The sequence below is a fragment of the Dendrobates tinctorius genome, unplaced genomic scaffold, assembly GCF_039654945.1.
Source record: "Dendrobates tinctorius isolate UK_male_01 unplaced genomic scaffold, ASM3965494v1 ptg000270l, whole genome shotgun sequence".
NCBI classification, from domain to species: Eukaryota; Metazoa; Chordata; class Amphibia; order Anura; family Dendrobatidae; genus Dendrobates; species Dendrobates tinctorius.
The window spans coordinates 7,592,230-7,615,045 of NW_027361937.1; the positions used below are offsets into that span (position 1 = coordinate 7,592,230).

At 49.1% G+C, this 22,816-nt stretch overlaps 1 protein-coding gene across 1 annotated transcript in view; it reads right to left on the reverse strand.

Moving 5' to 3' along the window:
* Nucleotides 1–22,816, reverse strand: part of LOC141069676 (uncharacterized) — a 46,802-nt gene that overhangs the window by 14,387 nt on the left and 9,599 nt on the right. The window contains exons 3-9 of the mRNA XM_073559451.1: nucleotides 19,098–19,119; nucleotides 18,533–18,551; nucleotides 18,206–18,277; nucleotides 10,246–10,320; nucleotides 8,243–8,311; nucleotides 4,764–4,838; nucleotides 3,758–3,847 (exon numbers count right to left, since the gene is read on the reverse strand). Of these exons, the coding sequence (XP_073415552.1) occupies nucleotides 3,758–3,847; nucleotides 4,764–4,838; nucleotides 8,243–8,311; nucleotides 10,246–10,320; nucleotides 18,206–18,277; nucleotides 18,533–18,551; nucleotides 19,098–19,119 (422 nt within the window). The remainder of the gene's footprint in view (nucleotides 1–3,757; nucleotides 3,848–4,763; nucleotides 4,839–8,242; nucleotides 8,312–10,245; nucleotides 10,321–18,205; nucleotides 18,278–18,532; nucleotides 18,552–19,097; nucleotides 19,120–22,816) is intronic.

Below are 22,816 nucleotides of genomic sequence, written 5' to 3' on the forward strand. Positions count from 1 at the left end.
GCGGGCGCTCGGCATCGCTGTGCTGATCGCTGGTGAAGCTATCTGTGTGACAGCTCACCAGCGATCACATAGCGACTCACCAGCGATCCTGACACATTGATATCATTGTCAGGATCGCTGGTAAGTCGCTATGTGTGACTCCAGCTTTAGTGAGTGCTGAGTAAGTCTGAGGAGGCTCAGGTGTGACAGGGCCAGAGTGAGTTGGTGCCTGTTGCTGTGCAGAGCAGTTGGTGTGCAGAGCACAGGACAGAGCAGGGCCAATAGGCCTGGAACCCTCAGCGTGTTTAACGGCTGCAACCAGATGGATATGGTGCCTGGCTGTGACCCGGAGGATATCGAGGACTGTGTACAGCTGTGAATAGAGACTTTGATACAGCGGTGCAGGACTCCCACGGGAACTAGTCAGTGGAGGACTAGCGTGTGTAGTGACTGCAATCTAAAGGACGCCATGTACTATATAGTGCTATGAACTGGTGTGAAGTGAACACTGATAAGATGCACTGAAGTTATATGCATTTGTGTGGATTGGAACCTTTTCTGTGTGAAGATAACACATTAAAGAGACTTTTATCTTGAATTTTGTGGGTCACTGCCTCATCATTGTATATGGTGCTACCGCTGCCTTACAAAATATATATATAATATACATACATACACACATTATATGCTATATATATATATATATATATATACAGTACGTACTTTATATAATGTATACCTATGTACTCTACATACTGTTTACTTACACATCCCATATATATATTACATATACACAATAGTCTAGACATATACACACTATGCATGGCCATCCTCATCGCCATCCTGGTATGCATGGCCCCCCTCATCCCTATTCTGATATGCATGGCCCCTCCCATTCATATCCTGGTATGCATGACATCCCCATCCTGGTTTCCATGGCCACCATCAGAAAAACAGAAATTTGGAGGAAAATGGGGGTGCATCTTATAGTCTGGATGTACCTGCTGTGGATGGGGAGGTGGGAGAGCGGCAGCAGCGGATGAGCTGGTGACAGCTGTCAAGAGTCGGCAGCTGCGTCTAACCCCTGCTCACCACGCCCATAGTCCTGTCCACCTCTATGCGCTGGAGCTGAGAGATGGGAGGGACTATGGGAGTGGGGAGAAGTGAATATTCATTTGTTTTTAATAGCAGGCACAGTGTTAGCTGCAGAGGCTGGGCTATCAGGTGTTCCGGCTACTAAAGAGAATGAATATTCACTGCTCTCCACTTTCATAGGTGTGGGGAGCAATGAATATTCATTGATTTTTAAAGGGAATCTGTCATCTATTTTTTCGTCTATAAGATGCAGCCACCGTCATCAGGGGCTTATCTATAGCATTACAGAATTACGGTACCTCCCATCTTCTAGCGTCCTCTTCCTTGCTGCCTGTCGTGGTTCTTGGGCAGTTGTACTTTATCTGCTCTGTTAAGGGCAGAGCAAAGTACTGCAGGGCACAGGCGCCGGGAAAGGTCATAGAGGCCAGGCGCCTGCGCACTGCAGTACTTTGCTCTGCCCTCAACAGGGCAGATAAAGTACGCCTGCGCAGGAGCAGCGACAGGCAGCAAGGAGGAGGACATCATCGCTAGAAGATGTGAGTCACAGGACCCAGACCGTGACACCCATCGGACCCGGACCGCCCCTAGGTGAGCATAATCTAACTTGTTCTTCCTTCTCTTTCAGGTTACATCGGGGGCTTATCTACAGCATTCTGTAATGCTGTAGATAAGCCCCTGATGGTGGTGGCCGCATCTTATAGATGAAAAATAGGTGACAGATTCCCTTTAATAGCGCGAACAGTAGCTGCAGCTGACTGCTTTTGCTGCTGCCGGGTGATCAAGTGTGCCCGCTATTAAACAAGATTAATATTCACTGCTCCCACACCTATGAAAGGGGAGAACAGTGAATATTCATTCTTTTTAGTAGTGGGCACACGTCATCGTCTGGCAGCTGCAGGAGCCGCTAGCTGCTGCCAACACTGTGTCTGCTATTAAAGAAGATAAACATTTACTGCTCCACACGCCCATAGTCCCAGGCGGGGAGCAGCGAGTATTCTGGCAGCTGTTCAATGCCTGTAAGCAGCGCATGATGTCACCGCCATGTGCTGCTTACAAGCATAAATCAGCTGCTGGCATCAGAACAGGACACTGTGCGTTAGCGCAGGGAAGGTAAGTAGAATGGTTTATGGGTTTTTTTTTTATGATGGTGGCCATGTAAACCAGGATGGGGATGGGGGTGCCATGCATACCAGGATAGGGATGAGGGGGCCATTGATAACAGGATGGGGATGAGGAGGGCCATGCATACCAGAATAGGTATAAGGGAGCCATGCTTACACGGATAGGGATAATGAAACCATGCCTACCCTGATAGGGATGAGGGGACCATGTCTACCAGGATAGGAACGAGGGGACCATGCCTACCAGGATAGGGATGAGGGGACCATGCCTACCAGGGATGATGAGGCCCTGCTGGCCAGGATGGGGATGAGGGGGGCCATGCAGACCAGGATGAGGGTGCTGTGCTGACCAGGATGACGATGAGGGGACTGTGCAGACCAGGATGGGGATGAGGGGGTCGTGCAGACCAGGATGACGATGAGGGGACTGTGCAGACCAGGATGGGGATGAGGGGGTAGTGCAGACCAGTATGGGGATGAGGGGGCCGTGCAGACCAGGATGGGGATGAGGGTGCTGTGCTGACCAGGATGACGATGAGGGGACTGTGCAGACCAGGATGACGATGATGGGACCGTGCAGACCAGGATGGGGATTAGGGGGTAGTGCAGACCAGGATGGGGATGAGGGGGCCGTGCAGACCAGGATGGGGATGAGGGGGCCGTGCAGACCAGGATGGGGATGAGAGGGCCGTGCAGACCAGGATGGGGATGAGAGGGCCGTGCAGACCAGGATGGGGATGAGAGGGTCGTGCAGACCAGGATGACTATGAGGGGACCGTGCAGACCAGGATGGGGATGAGGGGGTAGTGCAGACCAGTATGGGGATGAGGGGGCCGTGCAGACCAGGATGGGGATGAGGGGGCCGTGCAGACCAGGAAGGGGATGAGGGGGCCGTGCAGACCAGGAAGGGGATGAGGGGGCCGTGCAGACCAGGATGGGGATGGGTTTGAGGGGACCATGAAGGAGAAGGAAGCTGAGAGTGATGTGACAAGACAATGGAGAATGCACAGTATAAACTGTAAGTAATGCTGTGCATCCTCTGTTCACTTCATGGAGCAGATGCAGATTTTTGAACACCTTAACGCTGACCCTAAATAATAATAAGTAGAATTAATTTCAGCCTATTGGTTTAACCCTCCACAACAGTCAACGGTGTCTCATGTGGACCCTCTGGAAATGTAATTGTCCACCCTGGAATAAAGTATTTAAAACGATTGATATAGAAGAGTACATATTCCAGATGAATGACATATCCCAGTCATCTTTACACACAGTTGGAAGTGTTTTTTTTTACAATGCAGGCCCTTTAATATAAATTCCTGAGAAACCAGGTATGCTATTATTAAGCTGAGCCTCTAGAAATAGGTGGGTTACCTGTGGTGGTAAAACAACTACTAGATAACTCGGGAGCAATAGAAAGCAATGGACAAGTGAGTATGAGCAATAAATAGCAGGATCACTACAACTACTGTACTCCACCACTGGGTCAAGCGGAAACACAACCTTGTATATTATATCAGGCTGGTCATATAGTATTATATTTCCTGAAGTCAACTACGTACTGGATAGATTCAGTGGATGGGTTCCAGATTCTTTTTTTCATCCTATATGGCCTGAATGTTGGTGGTGTAATCCGGATTTTGTTGATCCATCTGAAGGAGAAGAGAAGAAAAGAAAAGTAATGACAAAGATTTCACAGCAGCGAATGTATCACAGCGACCTCAGACCCACAGTGACCCAACAAAGGTGACATATTGGAGAGATCGCACCACCCAGCAGCTAATCTCCATGCAGCTTCTTTCATCAGTTCAAGATGATGGAGGGTTAATTAATCTGTTTGGTTTTTTTACTGGACTTTTTAATTTTTGATACAGTTTAAGGCCTGAATTTATCAAAGTAAGAGAACCAGAATTCTGGCATAAACTACTCTTAATTGGAACAACTTGGAGTTGCGCAAAAATGTTGCGACTTCTGGCATTTTCATATCAGTTTCTTCCAGCTCCGCCAAAATGGATAGGGCTGTGACGGGATGGACAGACTGGAGTAAGATTTCTGGTGTGGTGCACAGGGGTCCACACTACTCGTCAGGCGCTCCTGATTCATGAAGAGGCGCACACTTCTTCATGGATCGGGGTCTTCACCACACCCCCTCATCAAGATCGGTGAGAAATTCACTGGTCTTGCTGTATTGGGGTTTATTTTTTATTTCTTAATATAACTCTGATCCAGTTTTTGTTCTACTAAAAAATGAAACTTGTTATTAAAGTTAAAATTAATTACGTCATTAAGGGGTTCAAATGAACCTAAGGCTGCAGAGAATTCTAAACAGGATGTATGCTATGGAAAATATACATACGTCTACATATAGCCAGTGTCTTTCTAAAGGAGCCATATAAATGCTCTATTTTTCCCGGTACCCAATTTAAACAGTCAAATAAATAGACTTAATCTAATTCATGTGTCCTATAAACTCCTAATCTGAGAAATGACTGTCACACACTGACACCGTAGACAGATATAGTGCAGACAGGCTTAATAATATCTCTAAATAGGAAAAAAAACACTTACAAAGTCTCCTCTATTGTGTCCAGGTCTTTCCACAGCTCTTCTATTTCATTTTCTACCATTTGCTTGTTGTATTCCCTGTTGTACATGGAACATATATCATCATGTCATATGTAAATGTATTAACATCAGAAATTTGGACAGCATTAGTGACCAATTCCTCCCCTTGGCCTCCATCCCAAATACTTTGCCAACATTTTCCATGTACATCACACAAATGCTCCAATTTAGACTACATGGAGCCACCACTAGAGGGAGCTCACTGTATAGGGACAGTATAAACCTAGAAGGCTGGCGGCATACACAGACCTTATGGTCCATCTGCCCATATTATTTACTTCTGATATTCGTCTATCTCAGATTTATTTATTGCTTTAATAACTGGGAAATTTTCCATTTTGGAGCTTTCATATTTTGCTCCCCTTCCTCCAAGAGCCATATCCTTTCATCCTTTGGTCTACATAGTTATTTGAGGACTTGATTTTTTGCAGATCGAGTTGTAGTTCTGACTGACACCCACCATTTACTTTACCGTATAATGTATTGAAAAGCGGGAAAAAAATCCAAAAGTGGTGAATAAAATGCAATTCATTATTTGGTAAGAATGGCCGGGCAGTATTATCCTGTAGGTCAGTTACAGGACGGTGATACCAAACTTAGAAGGGTTTTTTTTTTAAAGAACTTAATGGTTAGAAATAATTAAAAACTTGATAAATAAAACAATTTGCTTTGTGACCCCATCGTCTGAGATTGGTAACTGTAGCCGGAGCTTTCACTATTATGGTGGCCATTTTGAAACTTACAATTGCAGAATTTCATTTTTCCTTTCACAATTTTAGCACTTGGAACTTTTATCCAACGTCCTAGAACACTGATGACGAACCTATGGCACGCGGGGCCCTCTCAGCTGGCACGCGGCATCGCCTCATCCTTGTAAAGGAGCTGCTGCAGCTTCCTGCCTCACACATTGAGCGGCGCGGCCGTGGAGATGAATGATGATGTCATCCAGCTGCGGCCGCACCGCTCAATGTGTGAGAGGAAGGAAGCTGCCGGCGCGTGGAGAGGTGGATGTGGCCGCTGTGGTGTGTGGGAGTGTGTGCGGCCGCTGTGCCAGTGAAGCTGCTGTGGTGTGTGTGTGTGTGAGAGCTATTTGTGTGAGAGATGTGTGTGTGTCAATGATGGGGAGAGGGCCAATGATTGGAGTGATGGGAAGAGGGCCAATTATATTGGGGACCATGATGGGGCATATCTCTGCATGAAGGGGATCATGATGGAGCATTCCTACATGAAGAGGATCATGATGGGGCATATCTCTGCATGAAGGGGATCACGATGGGAAATTTCTACATGAAGGGGATCATGATGGGGCATTTCTGCATGAAGGGGATCATGATGGAGCATTCCTACATGAAGGGGATCATGATGGAGCATTCCTACATGAAGGGGATCATGATGGAGCATTCCTACATGAAGGGGATCATGATGGAGCATTCCTACATGAAGGGGATCATGATGGAGCATTCCTACATGAAGAGGATCATGATGGGGCATATCTCTGCATGAAGGGGATCACGATGGGAAATTTCTACATGAAGGGGATCATGATGGGGCATTTCTGCATGAAGGGGATCATGATGGAGCATTCCTACATGAAGGGGATCATGATGGGGCATTTCTACATGAAGGGGATCATGATGGGGCATATTTCTGCATGAAGGGGATCATGATGGGGAATTTCTACATGAAGGGGATCACGATGGGGCATATTTCTGCATGAAGGGGATCATGATGGGGCATTTCTACATGAAGGGGATCATGATGGGGCATATTTCTGCATGAAGGGGATCATGATGGGGAATTTCTGCGTGAAGGGGATCACGATGGGGCATATTTCTGCATGAAGGGGATCATGATGGGGAATTTCTGCATGAAGGGGATCATGATGGGGAATTTCTGCATGAAGGGGATCATGATGGGGCATTTCTGCATGAAGGGGATCATGATGGGGAATTTCTGCATGAAGGGGATCATGATGGGGAATTTCTGCATGAAGGGGATCATGATGGGGAATTTCTACATGAAGGGGATCATGATGGAGCATTTCTATATGAAGGGGATCATGATGGGGCATATTTCTGCATGAAGGGGATCATGATGGGGCATATTTCTGCATGAAGGGGATCATGATGGGGCATATTTCTGCATGAATGGGGATCATGATGGGGCATATTTCTGCATGAATGGGGATCATGATGGGGCATTTGGCACATGTTGGCACTTCATCATAAATATTTGGGTTTTAGGTTGCAGTTTGGGCACTCGGTCTCAGAAAGGTTCGCCATCACTGTCCTAGAACATCACATGATAAACTGAATAGTGTTACTGAAAACTACAACTCGTCCTGCTAAAAACAAGCCATGATTATGGCTGTGCTCATGGAAAAGAATAAACCTTATGGCAGGCTCGCAGGTAAAGCGCCCTCTAGCTGCAGCTGTTACAGGCAGAAGACAGCTGTGTAACACCTGGTATGGTACGGGCTCCTGATGCGACCACATACCTGCTGCTCTTAGATGGACCGGCCCACAGCAGTGGGAGTGTCTCAGTCCACCATAGAACAGTGTGCATAGTCCAGCCTGATGTCCCCTCCAGCTCTTAGATGGACCTGCCCACAGCAGGGGGGGGGTGTCTCAGTCCACCATAGAACAGTGTGCATAGTCCAGCCTGATGTCCCCTCCAGCTCTTAGATGGACCTGCCCACAGCAGTGGGAGTGTCTCAGTCCACCATAGAACAGTGTGCATAGTCCAGCCTGATGTTACCTCCTGCTCTTAGATGGACCTGCCCACAGCAGGGGGGGGGGGTGTCTCAGTCCACCATAGAACAGTGTGCATAGTCCAGCCTGATGTTACCTCCTACTCTTAGATGGACCGGCCCACAGCAGGGGGGGGGGTCTCAGTCCACCATAGAACAGTGTGCATAGTCCAGCCTGATGTTACCTCCTGCTCTTAGATGGACCGGCCCACAGCAGGGGGGGGGCGTCTCAGTCCACCATAGAACAGTGTGCATAGTCCAGCCTGATGTTACCTCCTGCTCTTAGATGGACCGGCCCACATCAGGGGGGGGCGTCTCAGTCCACCATAGAACAGTGTGCATAGTCCAGCCTGATGTTACCTCCTGCTCTTAGATGGACCGGCCCACAGCAGGGGGGGGGTCTCTCAGTCCACCATAGAACAATGGCATAGTTCAGGCTGATATGTTTGTGACATATAAAAACACTTTGCATCTTTGTAAATAAGATCTGATACATGAGTGGCGCCCAGTAAACGGCAGCTATGTGTATAACAGACTGTGTATCATGTGCAGACAGGTTTATATCATCTGTCCCTGAACACAGAGAATCACACATCGGAGATAAGGAAACGTCTGTATCATTGTGTGATCTATAAGGTTCACTTATAGTAGATCAGTGATTCTCTGCACTTACAGAGCCTGGATCCTCTTCTTTTTAGTTTCTATTTTTTTCTTTAATTCTGTATTCTCTGGGGTGTTCTCACTATTGTACAAGGAAGATACAACAACTTTTGTTAAAATGTCACAAACTCAATAGTACGAGCAAAATGTAAGAAGCTTTGTAATATATCTTATCAGAGAGATATGATGCGTTTAACGCGAGTCGCCGCATTGTCAAAACTAAGTATATGGCCGTAGGCGGAGCTGATCGGAGGAGGATGCGGCCGTGGGCGGAGCATCACGGAGGAAGTCCGCAAACGGCCGTAAATCCTCCAAACGCAAATGTGAAGCCAGCCTTACATGCAATACTATATAGTGCTATATTCTCTGATATATACATACTCGATGGCTGAAGCCATCTCTCCCTCTTTCTCTCTCTCCCCCTCTCTCTCTCCCCCTCTCTCTCCCTCTCCCTCTCTCTCCCCCTCTCCACCTCCCCCTCTCTCTCCCCCTCTCCCCCTCCCCCCTCTCTCTCTCTCTCCCTCTCTCTCCCCCTCTCCACCTCCCCCTCTCTCTCCCCCTCTCCCCCTCCCCCCTCTCTCTCTCTCTCCCTTTCTCTCTCTCCCTCTCTCTCTCCCTCTCCCTCCCTCTCCCTCTCTCTCTCTCCTTTTTTTCAGGTCTGTAACAGAACCAGTTCTCATACAAGAGGCCTCGTATCATGGCTCATTCATTATACACTATATTACAATGCATACATGTGATTTAGAGGGAATCTGTCACCAGGTTTTGACATCTAATCTGAGAGCAGCATGATATAAAGACCTTACATTCAGGGATGTGTCACTTACTGGGCTGCTTTCTGGTTTTTTTTTCAGCAGGAGATTATCACTAGAAGACTAGTGAACCTTCTGCCATGTAGTCCTCCATATTCATGAGCTCTGTATAACCCAGCCTTTGACTGACTGTCAGCTTTCTGCCTATGCACAGTAAGCTGTCAGTTAGTGGTGGGGGTTGTGTTATTCTGAGCTCAGTATTAGAGAACTGCTAGATTTGCAGTGGATAAAACAGATTTTATCAAAACAGCGGCAAGAAGCTCAGTAAGTGATACATCTCATGAATTAGGCTCTCTGCATCACATGGTTCTTAGGCTAGTTTCACACTAGCGTTCTTGGGCGCAGCGCAGGACCACCGCCAAGCCCCGCCCCCTCCGGTCAGTTCCTCCTCTGATCGCATGAGGCTGCATGCAATCAGTGTATCCTATATTTAGCATTGGATATGCTGATCGTGCGCTGGTCTGATTTTGCTGGTGCTGCGCCCAGCGCACAAAAACACGCTGTGTTGCATTTTTGTGCTCTGGGCGCAGCGCCAAAAGGGCGCAGGACCAGCAAAATCAGACCAGCACACGGTCAGCGCACGATCAGCGTATCCAACGCTAAATATAGGATACACTGATCGCATGCAGCCTCATGCGATCAGAGGAGGAACTGACTGGAGGGGGCGCGGACGGGGGCGGGGCTTGGCGGCGGCTCTGCGTTGCGCCCACGAACGCTAGTGTGAAACTAGCCTTAGGCTGGTTTCACACTTGCTTTTTTTGCGCTGTTTTTTAGCGCAAAAAAGCGCATGTTTTTTTCCCATATCTTTTACATGGGTGCGCATAGGTGCGCATACACATGCGTTTGTACGCACATGCTTTTTTTGTATTGTGTGCTCGGGCGCACAAAATGCATCCTGTTGCATTTTTCGTGCGTCCGACTTGCCCCAAAAAAACGCATGCACACGCAATGCGTTTTTTTTTTACAGCAAAACACCCATTATAGTCTATGAGAGCGCATATGTGCGCATTGTAATGCGCACGTATGTGCAAAAAACACATGTGTTTTTTAAAAACTCACCAAAACCCGCAAAAAAACGCACACAAACGCATGATGCTTTTTTCATGCGTTTGTGTGCACAAAAAATGCACACCAAAAAACCGCAAGTGTGAAAGTAGCCTTAGATGGCGTAGCAATAACCTGGTGCAGATTCCTCAGCACTTACTGAGTCAGTTGTATGGTCTCCAGCTCCATCATCTCCTTGTTGATCCCTTCTTCCTGCCACTGTATGTTCTGCTCCCTATGGTACATGGAACATATATATCTCATATTGAAAGGCACAAATACCATTAATTGTTAGGATGTTCAATAGCATTAGTGATCATGACAAATGTGGCTTCATTCCTCCCCTCCTCCCTCCATTCTAGGTACTTTCTTTACCAACATTTTACATCGACTACATTCTAGAGTTACAGAAAATCTGTCAGCAGGTTTCTGCTATTTAATCTGAGAGCAGCATGGTGTAGGGACAGAGACCATGATTTCAGCAAGTTATCACCTAATGGGCAGCTTGCTGTAGTTTCAATAAAATTATTGTTTTATTAGCAGGATATTATCATTAGAAGACTAGTTGTCTCATGCCATGTAGACCTCCTGCTCGGTATAACTCCGTCCCCACCACTGATTGGCAGCATTCTGGCCAATTACAATTTACCTAGAAAGCTGTCAATCAGTTGTGTGGGAGAGCTTATACAGGGATCAACATTCAGAGCACTGCTAGATCTGTAGTAGAGAAAACAGTGATTTTAATAAAACTGCACCAAGAAGCCCAGTAAGTGGCACATTGCTGGAATCATGGTCTCTGTCCCTATATTATCATATTTTAAGATTGCATAGCGAAAAGTTGGTGACAGATTCCCTTTAAAGCAAATTTATCACCAAGATTTGCTCCTAATGTGAGAGCAGCATAACATAGATATGGAAATATTGCTTCCAGTGATGTCACTTATTGCACTGTTTGCTGTTGTTTTGATAAAATCACTGTTTTATCAGCAGAAGATTATCTCTAGAGAACTAGTAAACCTGCTGCCATGTAGTCCTCCATATTCATGAGCTCTGTGTAGCTCTGTACACAACCCCTTATTAGTAGAGATTAGGGAACCCGAACAGTAAAGTTTGGCATCCGTACCGAACACCTACTGTTTGGGCACAGCCACCAAACACAGACTTCACCAGGAAGCCCTTGTTACGGTTTGGGTTCGGCCCCCCGAACACCGGGTGCTTGTCACGCTGTCATCTGCATGACAGAGCGGCAAACACTGTTTCTGATCGGCGGTAAAATCATGACATTGGAGTTGGCGATGTGCGGTTGTATTACCTCTTCCAACCCCTAACCCCCTGGGAAACTCCCCCACCCACTTAAACTCCCAATAATAACAAGACACCCAAATGGAATATAATGGCCACAGCAGCCTTTTATTTAAATAACATACAGTAATTTGTAAATATATCGCAACCTTGGGGAGGGTCCTTGAAGCTCCAAATCTGGTGACCAAAACGTAAATAATACTTTCTGTGGACAAACACATACCATAAATTACTCCCAGCCATTACCTCACTGGCTCGGGAGCACCAAAACCCCCAACGGGGTTACCCTGTCCACTTAATCCCTGGGGATCCGACCAACCACTGCCGGAAGTCCCCCCAACTCACCAGACCCAAACCATGGATAAACATTGAGGAATCCATATAACCACAGATCCCCCAAAACCAATTTAGCACCAACTTCAAGGACCCCCTCCCCCCACACGCCACAACGAAGGCAATTGAAGACCTCGATTGCCTGAGACCCCCCCATTCCGAAAAGCCATGGCCCTCTCAATCCCATCCTGCAGCCCCAAAGCCCAAAGATCCATTCCCACATCATTTAAATGAACGCCGTCAGCCTGCCAAAACTCCCCCCTCCCTCCTTCCAAATCAAAATGCCGAACCACCCCCCCCCATTCCTAACCACGAACGCAGACACTGCCCGATTGACCTTTATCCGTGCCTTATTTAACTTGATCACCGACCTCGCATGCCGCCAAGTCTTCCTCGGCACCATCTCCGACCACACCACAGTTAGCCCTTTAAACGATAACCACAACCGCAGAAGATCGTGCTTAATGTCCTTGACCAATTCACGGAAAGGACGGACCCCCAAATCATTTCCCCCGGCGTGCAGAACTAGAATATCAGGATCCCTGTCAAGCCTAGCGCTATTATGGACTTCCTGCAAAACCCTGTTCCAACCCATCCCCCTGAAACCCAACCATCTTACCACCGCCAAACTGCGCCCAAAACCCAAATGCTGCCCCTCCCGCCGAATATCCGCACGCCGAGCTCCCCAATACACAAAGGAATGGCCCAGGATCCACACCAGCAAAGGAGTGCAACCTGTAATGACAAAAAACCACTATTAGCCACCGCGCAAACAACTCACACCACGCCCTCCCCCTCACGCAATTCCGCATTCAAAGCCCCAACTCGAACGTACGACCTGTAACGACTCGATTCCCACCGACCAATCCGCTGTATCACCTTCGAACCCAAACCACCAGCAGCCGCCTCTGTGGCCGCCCCGATCCGAAAAGAGTGAGAAGCGAACCGAGACCCATCAATACCCAACCTGTCCAGGCCTTTACGCAAAACCGCCACGAACTGGAACCTTGACAAGAAGGAACCATCAACATGCCGCAGCAATGGCCCATCGCCCCTCTGCTGCTCTGACCTGTAAACCCGCAAGCATCGCACCGGGCACATCAGGGATCCAGGCACAGCGCCCAACACCACCCTTTTTCCCCTACCCTCCTGATCCGTTTTCGATCTCCGAATCCAAAACTCCAAGCCCTCGTCACCCACTAACACGTCCCTGTCCAACAAACCCCCACCCGAATACCGCCCTGGAGAGACCAACTCCCCCACCCTCAATGCCCCGAAAAAGGCAAGCGAAAAAGCTGCCCGAAAAAGAGAACACTCAAACCGTGACACACAAACCTCGTCCAACACAGCCCCCAACCGTTCAAGTATGCCAAATGACAGCGGACGCCGGCAATCCCCCCTACCGCCCCGACGTCGGAAACCCTTCATAGCCTGGCTGACCAAAAAACACTTGGTCAAATCAACCTGCCCCCGCAATTTAAATCCAAAAGCTAAACCAGCCCTAATCTGCCCCACCCTAGAGACCGACCACCCCTCTTCCGCCCCAAACCCCAACCATGCTAGCAATGCCCCCAAATGATCCTCCCTCGAGTTGCCACACAAACGTGCCCCCAACCAATTTTCCCAAGCGTTCCAAACCGCCTCGTAGGTCGACCAAGTACCAGCAGACAAAGAAGCCCGAATCAAAGGTTCTGCAGCCCTGAGACCACCTTCCAAAGCCCGGCAGGACACTCGAGACCCGCTTCCTCCGCCTCTGGGGCCAAAGTCCGAAAGCGCTCCCACTGCAAACGAGACAAAGAATCAGCAATGGAATTCCTAACACCAGGCACATGAGAAGCCGTTACATGAGCATTGAGCGATAAACAAGTCAACACCAGTTGCCGCAGAACTCGAATCACTGGAGGAGAAGACGCCGTCAGGCTGTTAATGGAGCACACCACTCCCATGTTATCACAATGAAAACGAACTTTTTTATTCCGAAACTCCTCCCTGCACAAGTTCACCGCCACCAATATGGGAAAAATCTCCAACAAAGCAATGTTCTTAACGAGGCCCAACTGGACCCACTCATCAGGCCACGCAGCTGCGCACCATTGGCCCTTAAAATATGCCCCAAAACCCACTCCACCTGACGCATCCGTAAACAGGTCCAACTCCCCGTTTGAAACTCCTTCATCCATGAGCAATGATCTTCCATTATATTGCTCCAAAAACTTGTCCCACACCTCCAAATCTGCCTTATGATCACTGGTCAGTCGAACAAAATGATGTGGAGCCTTCACTCCCGCTGTCGCACTCGCCAGACGCCGCGAAAAGACCCTTCCCATCGGAATGACGCGACAAGCAAAATTCAATTTACCAAGTAGCGACTGCACCTCTCTCAACGCCAATTTCTTCACCCGCCTAGCTCGAGCCACCTCCACCCGCAACGCCTCAACCTTATCATCCGGCAATCGGAACTCCCAAACCACTGAATCAATCACAATTCCCAAAAAGGACAGGCACGTCCGTTTTCCCCGGCGCAAGCGGCACGCCAAAACGCTCAGACACCCAGACCACGGCACTAAGCAACCTCTCACAACAACCCGAGTCCCCCGGGCCAATACATAAAAAATCATCAAGGTAATGAATCACCGACTCAAGACCCGAAACGTCACGGATGACCCATTCAAGAAAAGAGCTGAACGCCTCAAAAAACGCACAAGAGACCGAGCAACCCATTGGCAAACATCTATCAACAAAAAATTCCCCCTCCCAAAAACAGCCCAACAACCTAACACTGTCAGGATGAACCGGAAGCAATCGAAACGCCGACTCGATATCCATTTTCGCCAACAGTGCCCCCCTACCACACCTCTGTACCAAATTTGCCGCCTCATCAAACGACGTATACACAACCGAGCACAGCTCCGGATCAATCCCATCATTCACCGACCTACCACGAGGGAAAGATAGGTGATGAATAAGCCGAAACTTATTCGGCTCTTTCTTCGCACCACCCCCAAGGGTGAAACAACCAGATCCTCAAACGGAGGATCTTTAAACGGCCCCGCCATCCGTCCCAAACGCACTTCCTTGGCCAACTTTTCCGACACCACCGCCCCATAAAGGTCGGCAGACCTGAGATTCTTCCGCCCCCGAGGTATTTCAAAAGGAGGGTCAGGAATTCTAAAACCATCCGTAAAACCGGACACCAACAATGCCGCCTTTTCACCATCTGGGAACCTATTTAGATAAGGGGCCATCGCGGCCATTCTCACCGGCGTCTCCCCCTTTGGAATTACCACTCTCCCCCTTTTCCTTTTTGCTTTTTAAAGCATTTTGAAGCCCCGTGCGAGGATCCACTGCAATGGGAACACAGGTGCTTGAATCTACAGTTTGAACCAAACCTGCATTGCCCATCGTTAAACTGCCAGCAGAGACCCTGTCTCTGGACGGCCGCCTGACCACCTGCCCCCTGACCACCACTTTGCCCATTGGATGAGCTAACCCCTCCGACCCCCCCTTCTCCAAGAAAGGAATGGCCAAATTTAGACTGCGTCATAACCCGTAACCACAAACTTATGTCCTTCTGATCCCACCGAATCGCCGGACGAATCGCCTTCCTTTGTCTAAATTGCTCGTCGTAGCGAAGCCAAGCCTGACCCACATAAACCCTATATGCCTCCCCAATTGAATCCAGATAACAAAAAAGAGGAGAACAATTTTCCGGTGCCTTTTCCCCGATCACGCTGGCCAGGATTGCAAACGCCTGGAGCCAATTAGCAAACGTCTGCGGGATCAAACGCCATCTCCGTTTTTCCTCATCCTCTTTTTTGCTGTCGTCCTTCCTGCCCTTATCCAAATTGAACTTCGCCAGCGGCAACAGGGAAAAGATCTCTACATATTCATCCTTCCAGATCTTTTCCCGCACCTCTTTTTTCAAATGAGCCCCCAAAGGGCCCTCAAAACACACGTACACCTCCCCGTGGGCCCTATCATCTAAATGGACCCGACATTCCTTCTCCTTTTCCGTCTGAACCGACACAGATACAGGGACCTCCCGACACTCCGAAACCCCGACAGCCGCCCCCGACGAGCCCGGCCCCCGCTCAGCTGGCCCTACCCATGTTGCCAGATGCGCCGATGGCTCTCTAACTCCCTCCATCCGTGCCAGCAAATCCCGTATGGATGACAACATGTCCCCAATCCCCCCGATCAGCGACGGGCCCCCTCCTCCCATAACGTGCCCCACCGCCCCGGTCCGGCCCTCCCCTTCGTACCCGACCGCAGGGGACCTCACTAAGGGTGATGACAGACAGGACATAGACGCATACTCACCGGGCTGCGAGGACGCTGTGTCTCCTCCAGCCGCCAATCCCGAATCCCGCTGTTCATCATGTCTGGAGCTGCGCAGAAGACCCTCCGACCCCAGAGGTCCGAAACTGGCTGAGACCGGCACTCTTGATCCCGACGCACTCCCAGGCCGTTCTCTTCCTGCATCCTCCCTGCCGAGGCCAGCAGGTTGCATAGGCCCAGGGGCTGCAGCCTGTTGCCGCCCACTGCCCGCATCCCTCGCCGCGTGGCCGCCGTTCCGGCCGTCAGCGTCGCCCCCTCCTGCTGGCCCAGTCCAGGGGGCCACAGCGCTGGAGGCACCAGCCCGCCCCGCACACCGGGGGCTGCCGCCCGATACTCTCCCCGCTTCGGCCATCCTGGCGCCTCCTCGCGCCGAAGAGGCAGGCCGCACGACTCCCTCGCGGCCTGCCGTGACATCATCATTCCGCGCCGTCCTGGCGCGCGCAGGCCCAGCCTCCCGAGCATGCCGAGGCGTAGGCCTGCCGACCGCCGCTGCACCCCGGCCGGCCCTTGGATTCCTCCCGGCCCGGGGGCCGCCAGCAGGCTCACCGGCAGGCACCCCGGCCGGAGGGTCCCGGGAGGGGCTCCGACGCCGGCGGCGGGTGCTCGGCGCCGCCCCCGGTGACAGGCGCTCCGGAGGCCTGACCCGCCTCCTCGTCCGGGGTGAATCCACCGGAGCTGATGGACCGCTGCTCCCACCAACAATACTGGCCACCTGCCGCTCCAGCCACCCGACCGGCTGCGCCTCTGCTGCCGCCCGCAGCCTCTCCAGGACCGCATCCACAGACGCCATGGCACTGGATGGTCTTCTTCCGGACAATTCCTCGTGGCTCCAGAGCGGGAAGTAAGGTAACCGCCCCTGAAGCCCCTTAATATACCCCCCACCCCCCTCCTTCACCCTCTTGAAAACATTAACCCCTTCCCTCCAACCCACTGTCATGCAGGGCCTCCACTTAGCCGCTGTGGGGTGGGGGTTCCGCGGCTCGCTCCAGTCCTTGTCTTCACCGATGGTCAGACAGCCGCGATTCCCACGATGACAACTATTGTGAGAATTATGTGGGAATAGTGGATGAGGGCAGGTATATCTTGCCCAGATTCCTTTCCTATGTGGCCTAGTCTGGTCAGTATCGCACCTGCTTACTAATGGATAATGGGAGGTGGATATAAAAGGATGCCAGGTGGTTGTGTGAGTGTCTCAGCCTGGGAACACAGAGAGCCTGTCTGTGTGAGAGACACACACGTGAGTGGAAGCAGTGCCCACTGCAACTGTGGTTTGGCTGGACGGGAGAAGCCCGCCAGTTGGTAGTTAGGTTGTACTTTGTTTAGTTAGTGCCGGACAGGCAAGGATTTGTTTTATGTTTTATTTCTTTTATGCATTGCTTTCACCGTTAATAAACCTGACCCAGTGTCAGTTATACCCGAATCCCAGCTCTGCGCCTGAGTTTCATGCTGAACGCACGAGACCTTTGACCCCAGCAAAGGCGATCCCGGAGTGTTTTATCACACTATTTTTATTAGTTTTTTTTTCACAACATAAAAACTATATCTCTAAATAATTTGAAAATAGCCATATTATCATCCTCATTGTGTTACAGCACAGGCACCGGCACCTGTCTGATAAATGTGACTTTATTTTTTTAAACCATAATTATATTCAGTATGTAAAGTAGGGGAAGGTCACTGAGGGATCACTGACCTGTCATGAGCCATACAGACGCATATGTAATCAGAGCTCCACATGAAGACCCCCCACAGGCCTCCCTGGAGCACGGGCATAGAATTAGCTGAAAACTGCAAATACAGATTAAACAACAACCACAAGACGGATTTCATCACCATAATCAGTATAACGGCGCCGACCTGACACTGTCTGTAGGTTACTGAGCACAATCCTGCTGACAGGTTCCCTTTAACAAGTGAAATAATAATCCCTGTGTCGTGGCATCTTTGTGCTGTAAAATCTGATCCATGAGCGGTGCCCAATACATGGCGGCTCTCTGTGTAGACAGATATTGTGTGCAGACTGGATCTACAGGGGAACATCCCTCCCAGAATATAATGACTCAGTCATCAGAGATAAGGAGACAGCTCCATCATTATGGAATCCAGAAGGTTGGTTTATATTACAGTGTTACATTTTTATCACTTACAAAATTGTGATCTTCCTTTCAATATCTCTGCTCTTCTGTGATGTAATTTTACATAATCCTGTGAAGTCCGTCCTATAGTACAAGGAAATACATCAATGCATAGATTAGGTAAGGGTTAACTAGAAGGTATGGTAACACTAGTAATTGATGGGAACTATTAAAATAGATGTTCCCACTTATTTATCCCCAATCCACAGTATAGGGAATAAGCTGCTGTTTGCTGGGGGTCCGTCCGCCAGACCCTCCATCCCTGAGATGTCCCTGTAGGATGGAGCCGAGGTGGCGCATGCGCAACACACACTGTACAATGGTGAGAAAGACTCTTACCTGCGATTTACACCTTCAGCTGAAAAAGAAACAACAGTTTACAATTAGATTTATTGAAGTATTTAATAACAGTTGCAGCGGACGACTTATTTTTGGGTCGTATTCACACGTCACTGTTTTTCTCATCTGCACGAAACCCAAACTAATTTTCCTCAGTGCGCTGCGTCCGATTTTCATCTTTTTTTAGTCCATGTGTCCATTTTATCATCAGTATGTCATCCACTTCTCTTGTATGCACAAAAAAATCTGTTGGAAGTTCCCCAAGTTTCTCCTAGTAATCAGTCAGTGGGTGAATGTGATCCACAATTTGCCCCACAGTTGACATGTTACTAGTTCCATGGAATATAAGGGCCAATGAAAAATACTGTCAGTACCATTTTACCATTGGCTTCTTGTTCAACCATTCAGCCAGTCCCTGTGCATCTGAGACTCCGCTCAGCAGGCGCCATTACGTCACTAGATCGCGCCTGCTGTAGAAAGTCTCAGTCCCCACCCTGCACAGACCGGAGCCGGGCGCTGGGGGGCACAGACAGGTATAAATGCTTGTGAGAAGGTGAATACTTACATGGGATGTTAATCACTGCAGGCTGTAAAAGTAAAACAGAGAAGTGTAAAAAGTCCATGAAATATTTCAGCTTCTTACATTGTCCTGTACATCACATACTCATAGGCTTCCATTACACTATATAATGACTGTTACATTATCACACAAGATCGATTTATTAATCCAATCCACGAGCAGAGCGTCAGTCCGTGCCCCATGCAGCATTCATACAGTCCATAAACAGCACGCCTGCTATGTGACCTGACATCTGCTGACAACTCTGGGCGGCATCTGCTGACAACTCTGGGCGGCATCTGACTTGATTTTCCACGTTTTCAAGTCTAAGATATGTGGACTACATTTCTACATTAGTTGTGTATTAGGAATCTCTGGAGCTGCTTCCATTATGTACATATTTATTTGGGTTTAAAAATGGGGCAAACTGCCATAGCTGCATTACTACATCTGCTTTAAAGCGTACCTGTCATTTCCCCCATGTCCTCCAATCCAGCAGCATTGAGCTATGTATTATTAAAGGGGATCTGTCACCACATTTTAGCCCTATCAGCTGCGGCCACCGCCATCAGGGGCTTATTTACAGCATTCTGTAATGCTGTAGATAAGCCCCTGATGTAACCTGAAAGATTATACTCACCCTGGCATCCAGTCCAGTCCGATGGGTGTTCCGGTCCGGTGTCTCCCATATTGATACGATGACATCCTCCTCCTTGCTTATCCCTCGGCTCTTGCGCAGGCGTACTTTATCTGCCCTGTTGAGGGCAGAGTAAAGTACTGCAGTACCCAGGTGCCGGACCTCTCTGACCTTTCCCGGCGCTTGCGCACTGCAGTACTTTACTCTGCCCTCAACAGAGCAGATAAAGTACGCCTGCGCAGAAGCCGTGGCAGAAGTAAGGAGGAGAACGGCATTGTATGAAGATGGGAGGCGCCGGACCGGACCGCGACACCCACTGCACCCGACTCCGCCCCCCGGTGAGTATAATCTAACTTGTTTTTCTTATCTTTTAGGTTACATCGGGGGCTTATCTACAGCATTACAGAATGCTGTAGATAAGCCCCTGATGGCAGTGTCGGCAGCTGATAGGGCTAAAATGGGATGATTCCCTTTAAACTCTATGCCTAACCAGCCCTGTATAACATAATTCAGTTAACCCCTTTAGCTCCCAAGCCTGTTTTCACCTTCATGACCAGGCCAAATTTTACAATTCTGACCACTGTCACTTTATGAGGTAATAACTCTGGAATGCTTCAGTGTATCCCACTGATTCTGACAGGCGCCGACCTACTGACCGTGCAGCACGTTCATTGAACAGGGGCCCCGGGGGAGAGGGGGCCCCTCCATCCTCCAGCACCACATGGCTAATTATTTCAAAATTCAAATTAGCCATGTGTAGCGCAAGGAGGAGAGCAGTACTGCGGGAGGCGGCGGGAGCGGGTCTGACTCCTCCTGAGTAGGGCCGGCGTTAGGGGCAGGCAGCTGCCTAGGGCCCCTACTCCCCCAGGTGCAGCCGCACTGGGGCCCCTGTGAGGCAGGGAGGCGCCTGCCCTCAGCGCCGACTCCACCAACCCCCCCCGCATTGAAGGAGGCAATGATGGAGGAGAGAGCGTCAGCTGACGATCCCTCTCCCATCATTCCCCGCCCTGCCTCTGACACAGCGGGTGCGCTTTCTCCCGCTCACGCAGAGCGGGAGAAAGGAGCCAGGAGCAACGCAGGCACGAGAAGGTGAGGAGTGTGGTTTTTTTTAAAAATGAGTTTGAGTACTGGACTGTGGGGCCATGCTGGACTGTATTATACCATGCTGAGGGGCTATATACCATGCTGGGCTGTATTATACCATGCTGGGGGGCTATATACCATACTGGGTTGTATTATACCATGCTGGGGGGCTATATACCATGCTGCGCTGTATTATACCATGCTGGGGGGGCTATATACCATGCTGGGCTGTATTATACCATGCTGGGGGGCTATTTACCACACTGGGGGGGCTATATACCATGCTGGGCTGTATTACACCATGCTGGGGGGGCTATATACCATGCTGGGCTGTATTATGCCATGCTGGGGGGCTATATACCATGCTGGGCTGTATCATGCCATGCTGGGGGGCTATACCATGCTGGGTTGTATTATACCATGCTGAGGGGGCTATATACCATGCTGGGCTGTATTATACCATGCTGGGGGGGCTATATACCATGCTGGGCTGCATTACACCATGCTGGGGGGCCTATATACCTTGCTGGGGTGTATTATACCATGCTGGGGGGGCTATATACCATGCTTGGCTATATTATACCATGCTGGGCTGTATTATACCATGCTGGGCTGTATTATACCATGCTGGGGGAGCTATATACCTTGCTGGGCTGTATTATACCATGCTGGGGGGGCTATATACCATGCTGGGCTGTATTATGCCATTCTGGGGGGGATATATACCATGCTGGGCTGTATTATACCATTCTGGGCTGTATTATACCATTCTGGGGGGCTATATACCATGCTGGGCTGTATAATACCATGCTGGGCTGTATTATACAGCCCATCATGGTATACAGCCTGTATACCATGGTGGGCTATATTATACCATGGTGGGCTATATACCATGCTGTGCGGTTTACCATAGTGGGCTATATGCCATGGTGGGGTGGGCTGGGCTATATACCATGTGGTGCTGGGCTATATACTATGCGGCTGTGTTTTATACCATGGGGGGTACATTTTACATTATATTCTATAGGGGGAGGCTGTGTTATATAATATGGGGGGCTACATTATATTCTTTGGGGAGGTGGGCTGTATTATATTCTATTTGGGGCTACATTATATTCTATGGGGGGCTGTATTATATTTATTATATTCTATGGGGACTGCACTATACTATATGAGGAGCGCTACATTGTATTCTATGGAGGGGCTACATTATACTATATAAGGGGCAGCATTATATCCTATGAGGGGGTTGCCATATATCCTATGGAGGGGCTGCATTATACTATATGGGGGGACTGCATTATATTCTATGGGGGGCTACATTATATTCTGTGGAGTGGCTGCCTTATACTCTGGGGTGGTTGCATTATTCTCTAAGGGCTGGCTGCATTATACTATAAGAGAAGGGCTGCATTATATTCTATGGGGGGTTACATTATATTGTATGGCAGGGCTGCATTATGCTCTATGGGGTGACTGCATTATACTATATGTGGGCTGCATTATACTGTATCGAGGACTATGGGGAATACATTATATGAAGAACTATGGGGTGCATTATACTATGGGAAGTGAATTGTACTACATGGGTGACTATGGCGGTGCATTACACTATAAGTAGAACTATGAGGAGTGTACTATACTATTTGGAGGACTGAGCAATGTATTTTAATATATGGAGGGCTATGAGGAGTGTATTATACTATATGGATGACTATGGGGAGTGTATTATACTATATGGAGGACTGAGGAGTGTATTATACTATATGGAGGACTATGGGGCAGATTATATTATATGGAGGACTATGGGGTGTAAACTGTAGATGTGCTGCTGCTAACATGATACTGTATGGTGATCTGTTAGTGATCCATTAGTGATCATCCTGTCCCCATCATTCTTTCTCAGATGATGGAAAGAGGCCGGGAAACAAGTGTTGAATGACTTCTTCAATTTTGTCGATCACACTCATTTAGCGGCCTGAACTCAGCGCATGTAAATACAACC